Here is an 18,566-nt window from a genome sequence, read left to right as displayed (position 1 = left end):
TTTTAATGTTTGTTCCCTCCAAAACTCCTTGAAATTTAATTGCCCTTGTAACAGTATATAGAGGTGGACCTTTAAGAGGTGATTTGCCCATGAGGACTCTGGCCTTTTGGGTGAGTTTAATGCCTTTTAAAAAGGGCTTTCAGGAGTCAGTTACTTTCTTGGCTCTTCTCCTCTGCCATGTGAAAAACAGCATTCCCCCACTCTGGAAGATGCAGTGCTCAAGGCACCATCTTGGAAGTAGAGACCAGGTCCTTACCAGACACCAAACTGTTGGTGCCTTGATCTTGGACTTCTCAGCCTCCAGAACTGTAAGAAATAAATTTCTGTTCATTATAAATTACCTAGTCTGTGGTATTTTGTCATAGCAGCACAAAACGGACTAAGGCAATACTATATTTTGCTATTTTTTTGGCAGGGGGATGGGGTCTCCCTCTGTTACCCAGGCTGGAGTACAGTGGTGTGATCATAGCTCACTATTGTCTCAAACTCCTGGAGAAGAGTTTTATGAAGAAGAGAAACCCTGGTGGCCTGAAAAACATATTTATTTCTCTCTCATTTTTGAAATATATCATTTGTGTGGTATAGAATTCCACGCTGACACATTTTTTTCCAGTGCTTTAAAGATGCTACTCCACTGTCTTCTAGCTTGTATAGATTTGATCAGAAGTCTACTCTAATTCTTATCTTTGTTACTCTTTATATAATGTTTTTTTTTTTTTTTAATTAATTTTTTTTGCATACAAAAACAATAAACATTTTCTAAAAATACATACAAACAAAGAGATACGTATCAAACATATTAGGAAGGTTGCACATGGGAAGTCGGGGAATAGAAATGGGGGTGGGAGTTAAAATAAATGAGAGAGGGACTTTATATGGATCAGTGATAATAACTCAATCCTCTATTTGACAAAGAAGAGGGAGAAGGAAGAGGAAGAAAAAGAAAGTGGGATAAAGGATCAGAAAGGGAGGAAAATAGAAGAAATTAGAGTATGACTCCAGGGTAGACCTGTTTTGTTGTCATTGAGTTGGTTGGTTGGTTTGTCTGTTGTATTCTTCATGTTTCGCCAAGTTGGCCAGACTGGTCTCGAACTCCTAGCCCGAAGTGATCAACCCGCCTCGCCCCCCAGAGTGCCGGGACCACAGGCATGAGTGACCACGTCCAGCCCCCACATTGCTTCTGGCCTCCGTGGTAGACCTCCCAGACGGAGCGGCCAGGCAGAGGAGCTCCTCACTTCTACCTAGACACGGGGCGGCCGGGCAGAGGGGCTCCTCACTTCCCAGACGGGGCGGCCAGGCAGAGACGCTCCTCACTTCTTCCCAGACGATAGGTGGCCGGGCAGAGGCGCTCCTCACTTCCCAGACGATGGGTGGTCGGGCAGAGGCGCTCCCCACTTCCCAGACAATGGGTGGCCGGGCAGAGGCGCTCCCCACCTCCCAGACGATGGGTGGCCGGGCAGAGGCACTCCTCACTTCCCAGATGGGGCAGCCGGGCAGAGGCGCTCCTCACTTTCCAGACGATGGGTGGCCGGGCAGAGGCGCTCCTCACCTCCCAGACGATGGGTGGCCGGGCAGAGGCGCTCCTCACCTCCCAGACGATGGGTGGCCGGGCAGAGGCGCTCCTCACCTCCCAGACGGGGCGGCCGGGCAGAGGCGCTCCTCACTTCTTCCCGATGGGGCGGCCGGGCAGAGGCACTCCTCACTTCTTCCCGGACGGGGCGGCCGGGCAGAGGCGCTCCTCACTTCCCAGACGGTGGGTGGCCGGGCAGAGGCGCTCCTCACTTCCCAGACGGTGGGTGGCCGGGCAGAGGCTCTCCTCACTTCTTCCCGGATGGGGTGGCCGGGCAGAGGCGCTCCTCACTTCTTCCTGGATGGGGCGCCCGGGCAGAGGCGCTCCTCACTTCCCAGACGGGGCGGCCGGGCAGAGGCGCTCCTCACTTCTTCCCGGACGGGGCGGCCGGGCAGAGGCGCTCCTCACTTCTTCCCGGACGGGGCGGCCGGGCAGAGGCGCTCCTCACTTCTTCCCGGACGGGGCGGCCGGGCAGAGGCGCTCCTCACTTCTTCCCGGACGGGGCGGCCGGGCAGAGGCGCTCCTCACTTCCTCCCGGACGGGGCGGCCGGGCAGAGGCACTCCTCACCTCCCAGAGGATGGGAGGCCGGGCAGAGGCGCTCCTCACTTCCCAGACGATGGGTGGCCGGGTAGAGGCGCTCCTCACTTCCCAGACGATGGGTGGCCGGGCAGAGGCGCTCCTCACTTCCCAGACGATGGGTGGCCGGGCAGAGGCGCTCCTCACTTCCCAGACGGGGCGGCCGGGCAGAGGCGCTCCTCACTTCCCAGACGGTGGGTGGCCGGGCAGAGGCGCTCCTCACTTCCCAGACGGTGGGTGGCCGGGCAGAGGCGCTCCTCACTTCCCAGACGGGGCGGCCGGGCAGAGGCGCTCCTCACTTCCCAGACGGTGGGTGGCCGGGCAGAGGCGCTCCTCACTTCCCAGACGGTGGCCGGGCAGAGGCGCTCCTCACTTCCCAGACGGTGGGTGGCCGGGCAGAGGCGCTCCTCACTTCCCAGACGGTGGGTGGCCGGGCAGAGGCGCTCCTCACTTCCCAGACGGGGCGGCCGGGCAGAGGCGCTCCTCACTTCCCAGACGGTGGGTGGCCGGGCAGAGGCGCTCCTCACTTCTTCCCGGACGGGGCGGCCGGGCAGAGGCGCTCCTCACTTCCTCCCGGACGGGGCGGCCGGGCAGAGGCGCTCCTCACCTCCCAGACAATGGGAGGCCGGGCAGAGGCGCTCCTCACTTCCCAGACGATGGGTGGCCGGGCAGAGGCGCTGCTCACTTCCCAGATGGGGCGGCCGGGCAGAGGTGCTCCTCTCTTCCCAGACAGGGTGGCCGGGCAGAGGCGCTCCTCACTTCCCAGACGATGGGTGGCCGGGCAGAGGCGCTCCTCACTTCCCAGACGATGGGCGGCCGGGCAGAGACGCTCCTCACTTCCCAGACGGGGCGGCCGGGCAGAGGCGCTCCTCACTTCCCAGACGGTGGGTGTCCGGGCAGAGGCGCTCCTCACTTCCCAGACGGTGGGTGGCCGGGCAGAGGCGCTCCTCACTTCCCAGACGGTGGGTGGCCGGGCAGAGGCGCTCCTCACTTCCCAGACGGTGGGTGGCCGGGCAGAGGCGCTCCTCACTTCCCAGACGGTGGGTGGCCGTGCAGAGGCGCTCCTCACTTCCCAGACGGGGCGGCCAGGCAGAGGTGCTCCTCACCTCCCAGACGGGGCAGCCGGGCAGAGGCACTCCCCACCTTCCAGATGGGGCGGCGGCCGGGCAGGGGCTGCAATCCCAGCACCCTGGCAGGCCAAGGCAGGCGGCCGGGGGGTAGAGGCTGCCGCGAGGCCAGACCACGCCACCGCACTCCAGCCGGGGCAACACCGAGCACTGGGTGAGCGAGACTCCGTCTGTAGTCCCAGTACCTCGGGAGGCTGAGGCGGGCAGAGCACTCGGCGTCAGGAGCTGGCGACCAGCGTGGCCAAGATGGCGAACGCGTGCCTGCATCCAAAGGAGAAAAGGCAGGCAGCGGTGGCGCGCGCCGGCAGTCCCAGGCAGTCCGCGGCGCGGGCAGCAGGAAGCCGAGTAGATTGTAGCCTGGGCCAGAGAGGGAAAGAAAGAAGAGAAAGAAAGAAGAGAAAGAAAGAAGAGAAAGAAAGAAGAGAAAGAAAGGAAGGAAGGAAGGAAGGAAGGAAGGAAGGAAGGAAGGAAGGAAGGAAGGAAGGCAGGCTGTTACTCTTTATATAATGTTTCCTTTTTTCTAAAGCTGCCTTTAGCATCTTTGTCTTCCTTTCTCAGCAGTTCAAATAATATATGTCTAGGTCTGTTCTTAAGTGTTTACCCTGGTTAGTATTCTCTGAGCTTCTTGGATTTTTAGCTTGGTGTTTATCATTAATTTTGAGAATTTCAGCCAGGCATGTTGGCTTATGCCTGTAATCCTAACACTTTGGGAGGCCAAGGTGGGAGAATCACTTGAGCCCAGGAATTCAAGACCAGCCTGGGCAGCATAGGGAGACCCCTATCCCTACAAAATATAAAAAATTAACTGGGTGAGATGGTGCATGCCTATAGTCCCAGCTACTTAGGAGGCTGAGATGGGAGGGTCTCTTGAGGCGAGAAGTCGAGGCTACAGTGAGCCATCATCGTGCTACTGCACTCCAGTCTGGGTGAGAATGAGACCCTGTTTCAAAAAAAAAGTTGTTTTCCTTTTTTTGAAAAACCCTTGGCCATTATTTCTTCAAATATTTCTTCTGTTCCATCGTCTTTCTTTTCTCCTGGGATGTCAATTGCATATACGTGTGATTGTTTAATATTGTGCCACAGCTCTTGGATGCTCTGTTCTGGTATTGTTTTGCTTTTTTCACTTTTTTCTTTCTGTTTCATGTTGGATAATTTCTATGGAATTATCTTCAGGTTCACTTATTTTTTCCTCCACTGTGGAGGAAAAAAACTACTACTGGTGAGCCTGACAAAAGCAACATTTATCTGTGTAACTATACTTCCTATTTCCAGAATTTCCATTTTATTCTTTCTTAGAGTTGCCATCTCTCTGATGAAATTACCCATATGATCAGGAAGGCTGTCTACCGTTTCCACTAGATCCTTTAACATATTAAACATAGTTCCTTAAGTTTCTTCCTGATAATTCCCATATATGTATCATATATCTAAGTCTGGTTATGTTAATTGCTTTGTCTCTCTTTTTTTTTTTTTTTTTTTTAGAGGGAGTCTCTTAGTCTTTCACCCAGGCTGGAGTGCAATGGCACAATCTCAGCTCACTGCAACCTCTGCTACCTGGGTTCAAGTGATTCTCCTGTCTCAGCCTCCCGAGTAGCTGGGATTACAGGCATCTGCCACCGCACCAAGCTAATTTTTGTATTTTTAGTAGAGACGGGGTTTCACCACGTTGGCCAGGCTGGTCTTGAACTCCTGACCTCATGATCCACCAGCCAAGGCCTCCCAAAGTGCCGGGATTACAGGCGTGAGCCACCGCACCTGGCCTGCTTTGTCACTTTATAGTGTGGTGATTTTCTCTTCCTTCTTCATATGCCTTGTAATAATATTTTGTTGAAAGCTGGACATCTGGGCCGGGTGCGGTGGCTCACACTTGTAATTCCAGCACTTTGGGAGGCCGAGGTGGGCAAATCACAAGGTCAGGAGTTCAAGACCTACCTGGCCAATATGGTGAAACCCCATCTCTACTAAAAATACAAAAAATTAGCTGGGCATAGTGGCGGGCGCCCGTAATCCCAGCTACTTGGGAGGCTGAGGCAGGAGAATCGCTTGAACCCAGGAGGCGGAGGTTGCAGTGAGCTGAGATCACACCATTGCACTCCAGCCCTGGCAAAAAAGTGAGACTCCGTCTCAAAACAAAAAAAAAAAAAAAAAAAAAAAAGGGAAAAAGAAAGCTGGACATCTATTGTGAGAGTAAAGACTGAGTTAAATCATTTTTATACCTGAAAATGATCACCCCTTTCCTTCTGCTAGGACTTTAGTATGGGAGATTGATTCTAGCCAGGAGCTGAGCTGTGTTTGGATTTTGTTCTTGCTATGTTAATGTCAGTGCGTAACAGGCTCCAGGTTTCTCTAATATTACTCTGTGTTTATGGTTGAGGCTGGTTTGCCAGAGGTTTGCTCAATGTCATCCTCCATGCTCTTGATGGTATTTCAGCAATAGACTGCAGTTGTTACTTAATGCTTATTAGCCTGGTTGGTCAGGGTGGGGAGATTCTGTTTTTCTGATTCAGCTTCAGTTTTAGACAGGCACTGTGCCCCTGAGTCTCAGGGCAGGGCCTTCTCCCTGATCCTATGCCACCCCCAGCTGGAATACTTCGGATGGTCTGGGGCCTACAAAGTTAGAGGATTTTTTTCTTTTCCCTTTTTCCAGCTGCAATGGGTCTTCACCTATATGTGACTTATGGCCTAACGACAGGACTTACTGCTTTTCATCTAGCAACTTAAGGCTTTTGTTTCCATAGGGAAGAGAAGGGAGAAGAATCTGGGAAGGGCTTGGTGCCTTTCCCCTCAGCAGCTGCTCTTCCTTTTCCCCAGGCCTGTACCACGAGTGATATTTTTTCAGGACTCTCACACTACCCCCAGTCTTTCTTGTGAATACACACTAAGGTTCGTGGAAAGGACCCTGCAAGTGAGTGTGAATTCTCCCTGTACTTGTAAGTCCCAGCATTTCTGTATTCTCATGCTGGGCTACAGTTGGCCTTTAGCAATTCATTAAAACTTTTATCTGGATTCTTACAACCTTGACGGGAGGGGAGTGGGGGAGTCGGCTCCAAATAAGCAAGTGCACCTGTGCTACATCTCCTTCAAGATGTCTTTCCTTATATTAAGGTTGAGTTGACCTAGAACTTCAGCTTGCTGACAAATTCAAGAAAAGTTATGAATTTACAGAGTGTCTTGTGATTTCTTTTGTTGTAAGAGTGAAAGTAATGCTACTTCCAACTTTCCTTTCTCAGGAATCCAGAAGCCTGAGAAACCCTATTTTGTAGTTGAATCTCTGTTAGATGTACCTCAATGTAATTCTTAACTAATACATGTTCTAACTTCATTCATTTATCAAAAATAATGAAACCATGAGTACCTGAAGAATTGGAACTTTTTATAACTTCAGGAAGAGAAAAACCTTTCTAAGTGTGACTTAATACACAGAAGCCATGGCCGGACACAGTAGTACATGCCTGTAATCGCAGCACTTTGGAGGTCAGAGGCAGGAGGATTGCTTGAGACTAGGGGTTCAAAACCATCCTGGACAACACAGGAGACCCCCATCCCTACAAAATAAAAATAAAAATTAGCCAGGTATGGTGGCATGTGCCTGTGATCCCAGCTACTAGGGAGGCTGAGGTGGGAAGATCATTTGAGCCCAAGAGATCAAGGTTGCAGTGAGCCATAATGGCACCACTGAAATCCAGCAACATGGCAACAGAGTGAGACTCTGTCTCAAAAAAAATAAGACCCACAGAAGCCATAAAATAAAAGACTAATAAATTCAACTACATAAAATTCAAAAACTTACATGTGGCAAAAACTCATCATAAATATCAAATGACAAACTGAGAAAAATATTTCTGATACATATATAAAGAATTAATTTCTTAATATTAAAAAACACTTATACATCAATAAGTGACTTTTGCCCAATAATCTGTGAGCTACGAATAGGAAGAGATATTTCACAGAAAAGAAACAAAAAGGTGATTATCGTATATTCAAACAAATTTATAAATATATAAAATACAAATTTTCACTTCTCATATCGACAAAGATAAAAAAAATTGATAATATTGAGTCAACAAGCATAGGAAGAGAGGCACACTTACAGAGTTTTGGTGAGAATGCAAATTCATTCAATTGGTAGGCAATTAAGCAATATCAACATTTAAAATACACACACCTTTTGACCCATTAATTCAACTCTTAGGAATTTCTCCTAGTTATATACTCATACCAGTGTACAAGAACTTATACACATGGGGTTCATATCAGTGTTATTTGGTAGAACAAAAAAACTTTAAAGAAATATCCATGGATATAGGATTGAGAAAATAAGTCATGTTATAGTTTTACCAAAGAAGACTGTACAAACATTAAAGAAAATTATATACAGAAGATATATTCATAATAATTAAAAGTAAAAGGGAAAACAGTATCTAGCATGTTTCCATTTATGAAGAAAATATATCAATTTATTTATGCTTCCCGTGCTAAATTAATTCTGAAAGATACATGAGTATTGAGGAAACTCTCCAGGAAATTGGTCTGGGGGCAAAGATTTCTTTGTGGAGCAATACCCCATAAGCACAGACAGCCAAAGCAGCAAAAGTGGACAAATGGGATCACATCAAGTTAAAAAACTTCTGCACAGCAAAGGAAACAATCAACAAAGTGAAGAGACAACCCCAGAATGGGAGAAAATATATTTACAAACTATTCATCTGGACAAGGGATTAATAATCAGAACATATAAGGAGCTCAAACAACTCATTAGAAAAAAAAATCTAATAATCCTACTGAAAAATGGACAAAAGATCTGAAAAGACATTTCTCAAAAGAAGACATACCTCAAAAGAAGACATACAAATTGCAAACAGGTCTGTGAAAAGGTGCTCAACGTCAGTGATCATCAGAGAAATGCAAATCACAACTACACTGAGATATCATCTCACCCGTTAAAATGGCTTTTATCCAAAAGACAGGCAATAATGAATGCTGGCAAGGATGTGCAGAAAAAGAGAACCCTTGTACACTGATGGTGGCAATGTAAATTAGTACAGCTACTATGGAGACCAGTATGGAGGTTCCCCAAAAAAACTAAACATAGGCTCACGCCTGTAATCCCAACACTTTAGGAGGCTGAGGTGGGAGGATCACCTGAGCCTACGAGTTCAAGACCAACCCGGGCAATAAAGTGAGACCTCATCTCTACAAAAAAAAATCCAAAAATTAGCTGAGTGTGGTGGTGCATGTCCGTGGTCCCAGCTACCTGGGAAGCTGAGGCAGGAGGATTGCTTGAGTCCAGGAGGTTGAGGCTCCAGTGAGCCATGATCACGCCACTGCACTCCAGCCTGGGTAACAGAGCAAAAACCTGTCAAAAAAAAAAAAAAAAAAGAAAACCTAAAAATACAACTACTATATAATCCAGCAATACCACTGCTAGGCAGATAACCAATAACCAAAAGAAAGGAAATCAGTATATTGAAGAGATATCTGCACTCCTATGTTTACACAATAGCCAAGATTTGGAAGCAAACTAAATGTCCATCAAGAGACGAATGGATAAAGAAAATGTGGTACATATACACAATGGAGTGCTACTCAGCCATAAAAAAGAATGAGATCCTGTCATTTGCAACAACCTGGATGGAACTGAAGAACTTTACATTAAGTGAAATAAGCCAGGCATGGCAAAACAATTTTGCACGTTCTCACTCATTTGTGGGAGCTAAAAATTAAAACAATGGAACTCATGGAGATAGAAAATAGAATCATGGTTACCAGAGGCTGGGAAAGGTAGTGGGGTGAGGAGTGGGGGTTTGGGTGGGAGAAGGGCAGATGGTTAATGTATACAGAAAATATAATTAGATAGAATAAATAAGACCTAGTATTTGATAGCACAACAGGGTGGTTACAGTCAACAATAATTTATTGTACATTTTCAAGTAACTGGAAGTATAATTGGAATGTTTGTAACACAAAGAAACGATACATGCTTGAGGTGATGGATATCCCATTTACCCTGTGATTATTATGCATTGTATGCCTGTATCAAAATATCTCACGTACCCCATAAATATATACACCTACTATGTACCCATACAAAATAAAAATAAAACATTTTTTAAAAGAGAGATACATGAGGAAGAAAGACAGGAGGAGACAGGGATGAGAAAGAGACAGCTATACACCTCTTTTGCCTTTTAAATTTTGTGCCATGTATAAGTATGCTTACTTTAAAAAAAAAAATAGTCTTAGGGATTGAAATAAAATAGATACAAAGGCCCTCCCTCCATCAAGAGGCCTCTATCCTGATCCTCCAATCTTTCTCGCAATTGCTCTCCAGTCCACCCTTCTATATTCTGCTAGAGATACACTGCATTTCTTACTGCCAAATGAACTCCATGGCCCATTCCCTAGTTTCAGCGTGAGCCGGTGAGTTTTTCTCCCACCGGGAAGAGTCATTTCACCCACAGCCTGCACTGTTAAACTTAACTTCAACTACCCAGGAGCCCTCTCTGATGGCCATGATCCTCACTATGATTTCTCTTTTCTGAAATGGAATGTTTGTGGCCAGAGCCTTACAAATGAGTATATAAATCTATTTGTCCTGATTGTTGGCTCTTGCTTTGGATGAATTTGTCCTGTCTTTGAAACTACATTTTTAAGTATCTTGAAAGCAGAAAGCCAATGCGGCTCAAATGTCTTTGTATCCTCAGCATTCCCCAGCTTAGGGCTGAGCACATATTGGATGCTTGCCACATCTGCTGGGTGGACTGGATACTGAAGAAGGACCGAAGCCTCTTCGGAGATCTTGAGCACAAAGGTTTCTTGGCCTGAGACCACCATTGCCAGAGCAAGACTCTCTCAAGGAAATTCAGGAATACTGAGGTATTGGTGGCATATCACAATATCTACAAAAGCTAGGCAGGTAAATCAATAGTCTGGCTATGGAAGTAATGGGTCCTGAAGCCGAATTGGAAAACACATGCCCTGCCTAAAAATTTACAAAATCCAGATTTGAGAAAAATAAACAAACCAAAAAACATCCTCAGGCAAACAGCATACATCCAACCATGAACAGCAACTAGTCACTTGTGACCCACAGTCAGAAGTGGCCGCTAACCTATCTCTGCAGCCATTCATCTCCCTGAGCATGAATGTGCCTCCATGGAAGGTAGCATTTACAATCTCTCCTAACCCATCTGCAAGCTTGAGGCCACACAGACCGGATATGTACGACTACCTTGGCCTCTCCCTACCACCCTACCACATCAGCCATGGTCCCCTTCCTGCACCTCTGTTACCAATCACCCATTGCCTGAAACATCAAAGATCTCCATTTCCAAGCCATAACAAGACTCCGCCCTCCCTAAATTCATGTGTGTTTCTCAGGTATATTTCTAAAACTAGTGGGAGAGTTAGTGGAGGTTCCTCCAGCCTAACCACCCCTTCTCATGAGGTGACCCCTGTGCCAAAGCACTCAGTTTTCTGAGGACAGGTGACCATACAGTTGTGACGGAGAGAGCCGAGACGTCAGGCTGGTATAGGGAGTGGAAAGTGAAGACAGACTGGGAAATAGACACTGCTTGTGGCACCTTCAGTCCCAGGCTCACAACACCCTCATCTACAGACTGAATCACCACATGAGCTTCCCTACTACATGTGCCTCATGACACAGGAGGGCTTTGTGATGCAGTCTGGTGGCCTAGTTCCGTCCTCTGTGAGGTGGACATGACAAGGCCTAGCACTGGGAGTCATTAGGCACCAGAACCCTGAACGCCGAGATAGAGGGATCGCTGATCTCATGCTAATGAGGTTGAGACCATGTTGAGCCCTACTTTTGTTCCGTGGGATGTTGGATATCCCTTATACATCTGTGGATCCATCTTCATCATTATTCTAATTATCTGGCATGTGAAAAGGAGCCACCATAAATTGAGTCCGGAGCCTAAAAGGAGCTGCTGCCGGGTAGGGCTATGATCCTAACTGAACTAATTAAGCCTCAGATAAGAAGCTTATTAAGTTCTTAGCATGCCCCCTTATAATCCCCACCCCAGAATTTTTATAGCATACCTTCAGTTCCCTTTGTGTAATACTTTTCTTCTCAGAGACTATAATTCCTTACCAGGCCCTTCCCGCAACATACTCTGATTGAAAAGCCAAGAACCTCTCTATTTGGCTTGGGTTGAGAACTAGATAATAAGAAGTCTATCTTGCTGGATCTCGGAAGATCTCCAAATATGGGGGATTTTTCTGGTTGGCGGGCTTCATAAGCAGAAGTCCTTTGGTTGTTAGAACCATTTACCCTTTTGTCTGTTCTGCTTTTCCTCCTGTATCATCCTCAGCACCCAGCAGGACTTATCTGGGAATCAGATGGGAGGTATAGAATTTGGAAAAGCCTCCAAGTGAATCCGAAATAAGCAGAGAAGGAAAATGGGGTAAAAAGGTGGAATAGGCAAAGGAAATCCAGGAGAGTGTATAAAATACAGATAGATATATAGAAAGGGAGTGGAAAATGTATGTAAGTTTTGTCTCATTTTGGACATGAGAAAGAAAATGGTGTCCTAGCTTCACATTCTAATGTTTTTGTCTTCTAAGTGTCACCGTAAAGTCAGGCAAAGAGCTAGAGGTGCAGCATCAACAGGTAAAGTCCCAATCTCTCCTGTGACTCCCTTCCACTGCGGGTGTTTCCCATGAATCCTGTCCCTCTGTGACCTCTGGAGCCAAAAGCCAGGTTCTCTGCCACTGAAGACTCCAGTTCCCCAGACTGAAACTTCCATGGGTGGGAAATCATAACTTGAGAATGTTCCAAAATCCTGTACCTCAATGCCCTGGAAATGAAGAATTAAGAAAGTAGAGCAGATGTTCTTAATTGTATAACTTACTAGTTTTATGACCCTGTGGAAGTCATTTCATCTCTCATTCTTATCCACAAAAAGAGCAAAACACTGACAATCCTGCCTCACTCACATTGTGGTTGTAAAAATCAAGTGAAATTAGATATGGGACACTGTGTTATAGTGATGCTGTACTCAGACATGCCTTGGAGTACAGACTTTTCAGGATTGTAGTCTTTTCCTGATGAGAGTCAAAGGCCTTACTACTCAGCTTCCTATAGGATGCCTAAGAAATTATCCCATGCCATATAACACTGTCTCCCCGTTCCTCAGCTAGGAGATGTTCCCGGAAAGAAGCTGAGAAGCCACAGAAGCTGCTCTCCATCATTAAAAGGTGATCTATTGCTCTTTGCACTCTTTCAACAACCAGACTGGCCTATGATGATTTCTTGGCTTGGCCTGGGGCAGGACTAAGGAGAAAGATAACGGCTGGGAGGGAGACATGCACAGTGGAAGCAGGGACACTGGTTGAGAGGGTTGCCAGGGAAGAGTGGGGTTCACATGTCTCAGGAGAGATGAGCCGCCCAGTTCAGCTCTGTGCTAGGATAACAGCAGTTCTACGATTCAGGATTTTACTAGTGCATAATTCATAAAACATATTACATGGAGCTGCACTCAGCCATGAGATAAGTTACCCAGTTAAGAGAATGGGTTTTGAATAAAGAAGTCATCCTTGTCTTATTCTCTTTATACTCTTTCAAGGGAATAAAGCCATACCTTTTCAAGGGAAAATACCTGACTCTGGCTAGACTCTGCTAACATGGCCTCCTCCGGTTCTGTCTTCAGTGAGGCCACTACTTGGGACACTCCTTAGACAGGAGTCTATTATATTATCCTCTCCTTAAGAGCTCTAGAGAACAGGACTGGTTCCCAAGAGATGCTGGGTATAATATTAGGGGTACCAAATACTCCAGAATGCAGAAGTCCCACAAGGACCTCATTTTCTACAGCTTGGAAGTACTGAATACAGGCTTTGGATTTCTTAGCCTCAAATGAGACTGGTCTGGGTTCTAACTGGTGATGTTCCTGGTGATGCGCCATCAGCTAACCGCCTGGCTCAGTTCTCCTAGTTCAGCTTTTCAACAAGGTCAACAGAGAACTGACCCCAGCTCCCAGCCCTCTCTGAGGGCCATGCCCTCCCATGGGTTGTCTGAAGCCTTGCCCAACAAGCTCCAGACCATCAGCCCAGCCCACCACACCTTGCCAAATGGCATTTTCTTAGCAAGGAAGGCAGACAGGTAGACAACAAGATGGTATAGGCCCCAGGGTTTTCAGGACTGGGAAAGGAGAGTGCCAACTCCAGCCCACACTCCTCCAAGAAGGCAGATGTCACTCCATCATTAATTTTGCCGTGTTTCCCTTCCCAGCCAGGGCTGGCTTCCTCCAGAGGGAAGTGTGCGGCGAATCCTGTGTGCAGATCCCTGCTGCCAAATCTGCAATTCTGTGGCTCTGGAGATTCAGCAATTGCTGGCGGGTGAGAACAACCAGATCCCCCTGACTTTATCGGGGCCATTGCAGGGCTCCTCTTGCCTAGAGACGCTGTCTATGTCCAGTATGTCTTTAGATCAGAGTGTGGAATTTCATTCCTGGCACACCAGAGAGCTTTCACCGGCATCTGTAACCCCAACACCGTCACAATTAACGGATCAGAAATCTTTAACCCATTCAGCTGCCCAGTCAACATATACACATGGCATACGAGATCACTGGGCTGATCACCTCCACCTAGGGCCGGAATTTCAACTGCCAGATGTGCTCACGGGCCCAAACACAATGGCTTCTTCAAGGCTTGGGAAGCCAAGGGCTCCACTGAACCAGGAGGAGATGATGCAGAGCAACCCCAGCTCTGTCCAGGGAAACCAAGGCCAGCATCACTTGAATTCCCAGGTCTCCTTGCTGTCCCTGAACCCAGAAACTCTGAACCTGATGCATCCGATGGCCTCGCATATGGTCCTCCCTGCCCACCTGCCATTTCACTGTCCTGAAGTGATGAGGCTTCTTGACGTACATGTTAAAAAATGGATGCATTTCCAGAGGTGGGGGCTGCCCAGACGTGTGGAGGAGTCCCTGAGGCAGCTTATGCCAAACCCACCATTGTATTACCAACCTGGAAATGACCAGCCAGTTTCTTTCAAAGTGAATAATACTTCTCAGGTCTCTCTTCATAGATTTGAGACCATTTCCCTGCAGACCTGGTGTTCATGTGTGGCTGGCCAGCTCACCCAGACCTTCTGGGTTTCTGAATGGTCCATTATGAACCCAGAACAAAGACACCACTGTCAGCAAAGTCCAAACCCTATGGCTCTAGCCTTGCGCTCTCCAGCCCTTAAAGTCCTAAGTGGCCCCCATCCACTGTCTGGGGGACAAGATAATGACTCAGGGAGTGATCTCCAGCAGAAATACAGCCAGCTATTCTGTGGGCTCCCTTCTCTGCACAGTGAGTCCCTGGTTGCCACTTTCATGAGATCTCAAGGCCGCCCCAAGAAAGAAAAAGTGCCCAAGCCCACCTTGAAGGATCCTTTTCTCTTCAATGAGCTCTCCTTCCCCCAGCTGCTCCCTAAAACTTCACCCCAGTCAGCCCCACCCTCTTCCCCACTTTCCCCAAATTGGGTGTCTCCATCTGAACATCAACGAGCTCAGATCAATGTCCCATTTCTGACTCTGGCCGAGTATGAAGCCTTGGAGTGGCACCTGCTACAGAGGCAATTCCAGCTTCAGTGGGGCTGGCCAGCTGCCCTCCAGAGGTCTCAGCACACCCAGTGCCTCATGCAGCATGAGCCCTGTGGCAAAGCTCAGCCTCCTGAGACCATGACAGCTTCCCAGCCAGGGAAGTCCATCTCAGTGCTTACCAGGGAACCACTCTTCTTCCCGGAGCATGCCCGGAAGCTGCTGGAATTCCATATCCAGAAACAGTTGATTCACCATCGCTGGGGCCTGCCTCAGAAGATCCAGCAGTCCATCCAGTTGCTCCTTACCTCCACTGACCAGCAGACTGTGTCCTGCAGCAGCACAGCCCTAGCCAATGTGAGCATCCCCCAGACTGTAGCCCTAGGGGCCAACGGGGCTTGTGACGTGCTGTCACCCATTGTGGCCCCAGTGTCCATCCCAATGCCACACTTGTTAACCCAGGCCAAGGCAATATTGCAGAACCACATCGACTCCAAATGTGAACAGATCCACCAGGGCAACATCCCTGCCTGTGTACATAGGTCCTGGGACTGCAGAATTTCTGGGGGCCTGGCAGTGGCTCCTTTAACCTGCATTCCAGAAAGCCAGTTCCTGGTACTGCAGACAGCAAGTGACCCAGACCTACATCACAAAGTTATGCCTTGGATGCCAACGGCCCTTGATCAGCAGCAACAGGCTTTACCAGGTACTATCACTGAACACCCTAAGCTGCTCCGAGTCTTGTCTATGGAAGCCATTGAGAAACTGGAGACAACTTTACGGCACAAGCATCTGGCCTTCCTTTCGGGGCTGCCTGCTCTGTATTGCGTGGCACTCCCCAGGGCCCTGGCCCTGGCAGTCACTAGCCAATCTGTCATCACCGAGATGGTGCCTAGGCCTGTGGAGACGCTGCCTCCAGAAAGCCAGACACATCCTGCTAGCCCCCACTCACTCCAGACACATACATTGACCAAACTAAACTTCCACCTGAGAAAAAAGGTCCTAGAGATACAATGGGGAATTCCCATTAGGGCAAGGAAGTCCAGGGAACAAACTGCTGCAGCACCAGAGAACATATCCACACAGAAGTCTCTTGAAAGTCTAAACCACCAACGGGAGACATTGCTCCAGGAACTGCCCATTCCACCAGACACCCTTCCTGCCCCTAATCCAGAAGGGGTTCACCTTAAAGAACAGCTGGCCAATGACTTGAAGGCAGTGCAGCAGAACCAAAAGCAATCTAGTTCCAAAGCTGTACCCCAGGGTTCTGCCCACTCGGTCTCCAAGATCTCACAATGCAGTGGGGACATGACAGAGGCCCACATGCTTTGTGTTCGGGTGGACACCAATGTGAACAACCCCAGCCTCGAGGAACCCTGGGGCCCTGAGCCCCAAAGCCCTGGCAAGAGCAAGGACCCAGCCCATGTCCCCATTGTAGCAGGAAAGAGAGAGGACCCAGAGGAAACCAAAGCAGCCAGAGACCACAGAGAAGGGGATGCGGGGTTTGGGCGCTCCTCAACCAGAGAAGAGAGACGCCCTGCTGCAGACCAGAGGCCAGCAGGGATGCTTCCAAACAAGACACCCGGAGGGTCCTGGCGATGGAGCCGTAGCTTTCATCTTGCTGATCCCTGTCAACACAGCCCCCGGCACCACCCTCAGCTTAAGCTCCAACAGCTACCTCCACGAGTCCCTGGGGAGAAAGAATCTGACAGTAACCTGCAAGACAGTCAAACCGAGCTAACTGTCATCCTTGGACTAGCAACAATTACTAAGAATGCCCAGACTGTGGTGCCCCAGGCTTCAAAGGGTCAGCCTTTCCTGAGCCAACCAACTCAGGGTAAGCCTTTGCAGGGCCTAACTTTGCAAGGGAAGGTTTTGCATGGGCTGGTGATGCCAACCCATAGTCAAAAGAAGCCCAGCCTTCCAGAATCTAGCTTGACAAATAAAATCAAGTGTTTTCTGCAGCATATCATCCCTAGGACAAAAGGCAAAGGGCATGAGGACTCCATGTTCTCAGCTGCTGCGAAGGTGGCCAAAACCAGAAAAGAAAATGCTGCAAAGGTCCTGGCTCCAGCCAAGAGCCCTGTGGGGAGAAGTAAGACAGAGAAGCTGACAGGATGCTCCAAGGCCCAATCTCGTCCTGCTCAGAAGCTGGTGGGCCCAGCCTTCTTGGATGGTCCCCACTCCCTAGACAATAAGCTTCGGCTACACTCCAGACAACCTGGCTCTGCCTCAGCCCTGGGCTACCCCCGCCACTGCCCTCGTCACTGTCCTCGAGAGGCTTGTGCCACCAAACCAGGGCACCCAACCTAGTTCCTGACCCTCACCTCAGATACAAACTAAATTAGTCTGCTCACGAAGAACATGCAGACTTTGGATTCAACTAATATAAGGTCTTACTATGCATTAGCCACTCTCCTAGGCCCTGGAGTTACGGGACAGTGGAAAATATTCTGGTGGGATGGATGGTAAATGTTCAGAAATCAAGCATGACCTTTAACTTCAGTGCACTCCAGATAAGGGCTTTTCTTCTTTGATGTGGAATGGTGACCCATCTGAAAGGTAAGTCAAAGCTCCTTCCCTAGAGAGGAAGGACTTTTCAGCCTCCCTCACACCTTCCCTTAACACAATAAAGCAGAGACAAGGAGCAGACAGACAATGTATTGCTGAGAAATATAGAGTGTATTTCTAGTGGCACCTGCCCCACCTGCACATTTATGGAAATGACAATACTGGTCCAAATGACAATACTGGTCCATAAATGTGCAGGTGGGGCAGGTGCCACTAGAAATACAGGTGGCTCCCCACCTGCTGCAGCCCTCCAGAGGACCAGTATTGTCATTTCCATAAATGTGCAGGTGGGGCAGGTGCCACTAGAAATACACTCTATATTTCTCAGCAATACTTTGTCTGCTCCTTGTCTCTGCTGTACTGTGTTAAGGGAAGGTGTGAGGGGGGCTAAAAAGTCCTTCCTCTCTAGGGAAGGAGCTTTGACTTACCTTTCAGATGGGTCACCATTCCACATTAAAGAAGAAAAGCCCTTATCTAGAGTGCACTGAAGTTAAAGGTCATGCTTGATTTCTGAACATTTACCATCCATCCCACCAGAATATTTTCCACTGTCCCGTAACTCCAGGGCCTAGGAGAGTGACTAATGCATAGTAACACCTTATATTAGTTGAATCCAAAGTCAGGGCTGTGGAGACAGACGAAGCATTGATCATTGTAATGGGGCTATGAGGTGTGTGGTAGTGCCACAGGAGGAAGTAATCAGCTGGTGAGGAGCTGTAATAAAATTACTCTCAGAGTAATAAAATTTTATTACTCTCAAAATAATAAAAATTACTTTGAAAGCATCTTGTTTTCAACAATTAAGTATTTGACTGTTTATTATGTGCCAAGAACTATGCAAAACACATCAATGAACATGACACAGGCCTTGACCCAGTGGAGCTCATGATCCCATGGGGTCGACAGTCTATTACTCCCAAACTGTCCAGTCAGATTATAAACTTGGAAGCCCAATATTCATCTCAAACCATACAAAAATAAATGAACTAGTTTTCTACCCTTCACCACCACTCAATCATACATACCAAACCCACTCTATTCACGATATTTCTCACTTCAGTGAATGGCAGCTCCATCTTTCCAGTTATTTAGGACAAAAACAATGGTGTTATCCTTGATTTGTTTCCTGACCCACAGTAAATCCTGTTATCTCTACCTTCAAGCAT

At 48.1% G+C, this 18,566-nt stretch overlaps 2 protein-coding genes and 1 long non-coding RNA gene across 3 annotated transcripts in view; 1 reads left to right on the top strand and 2 right to left on the bottom strand.

Annotated features, from left to right (window-relative positions):
* LOC129490288 (antiviral innate immune response receptor RIG-I-like) overlaps window positions 1–18,566 on the bottom strand; it is a 337,723-nt gene that overhangs the window by 310,073 nt on the left and 9,084 nt on the right.
* On the bottom strand, window positions 7,247–11,042 carry LOC134731355 (uncharacterized). Its single transcript, XR_010113572.1, has 2 exons — window positions 10,861–11,042; window positions 7,247–8,633 (listed from the first exon to the last, which is right to left on the bottom strand). It is a non-coding gene; the product is annotated as an uncharacterized lncRNA (long non-coding RNA).
* On the top strand, window positions 11,090–17,353 carry LOC129490277 (protein SPATA31F1-like). Its single transcript, XM_055294006.2, has 4 exons — window positions 11,090–11,233; window positions 11,864–11,909; window positions 12,436–12,496; window positions 13,530–17,353. The coding sequence occupies exons 1-4, from the start codon at window positions 11,090–11,092 to the stop codon at window positions 17,140–17,142; spliced, it is 3,864 nt and encodes a 1,287-aa protein (XP_055149981.1). The 3' UTR covers window positions 17,143–17,353.

Source organism: Symphalangus syndactylus, chromosome 9, assembly GCF_028878055.3.
Source record: "Symphalangus syndactylus isolate Jambi chromosome 9, NHGRI_mSymSyn1-v2.1_pri, whole genome shotgun sequence".
NCBI lineage: Eukaryota > Metazoa > Chordata > Mammalia > Primates > Hylobatidae > Symphalangus > Symphalangus syndactylus.
The sequence above is the reverse complement of the archived record's forward strand: the minus strand, read 5'-3'. Positions and strand labels throughout refer to the sequence as shown.

Coding starts and splice junctions, on each gene's coding strand:
- LOC129490277 (XM_055294006.2), top strand. CDS start 11,090: ATGTTGAGCCCTACTTTTGTTCCGTGGGATGTTGGATATCCCTTATAC. Junction 11,234..11,863: donor CTAAAAGGAGCTGCTGCCGG/GTAGGGCTATGA, acceptor TTGTCTTCTAAG/TGTCACCGTAAAGTCAGGCA. Junction 12,497..13,529: donor CTGCTCTCCATCATTAAAAG/GTGATCTATTGC, acceptor TTCCCTTCCCAG/CCAGGGCTGGCTTCCTCCAG.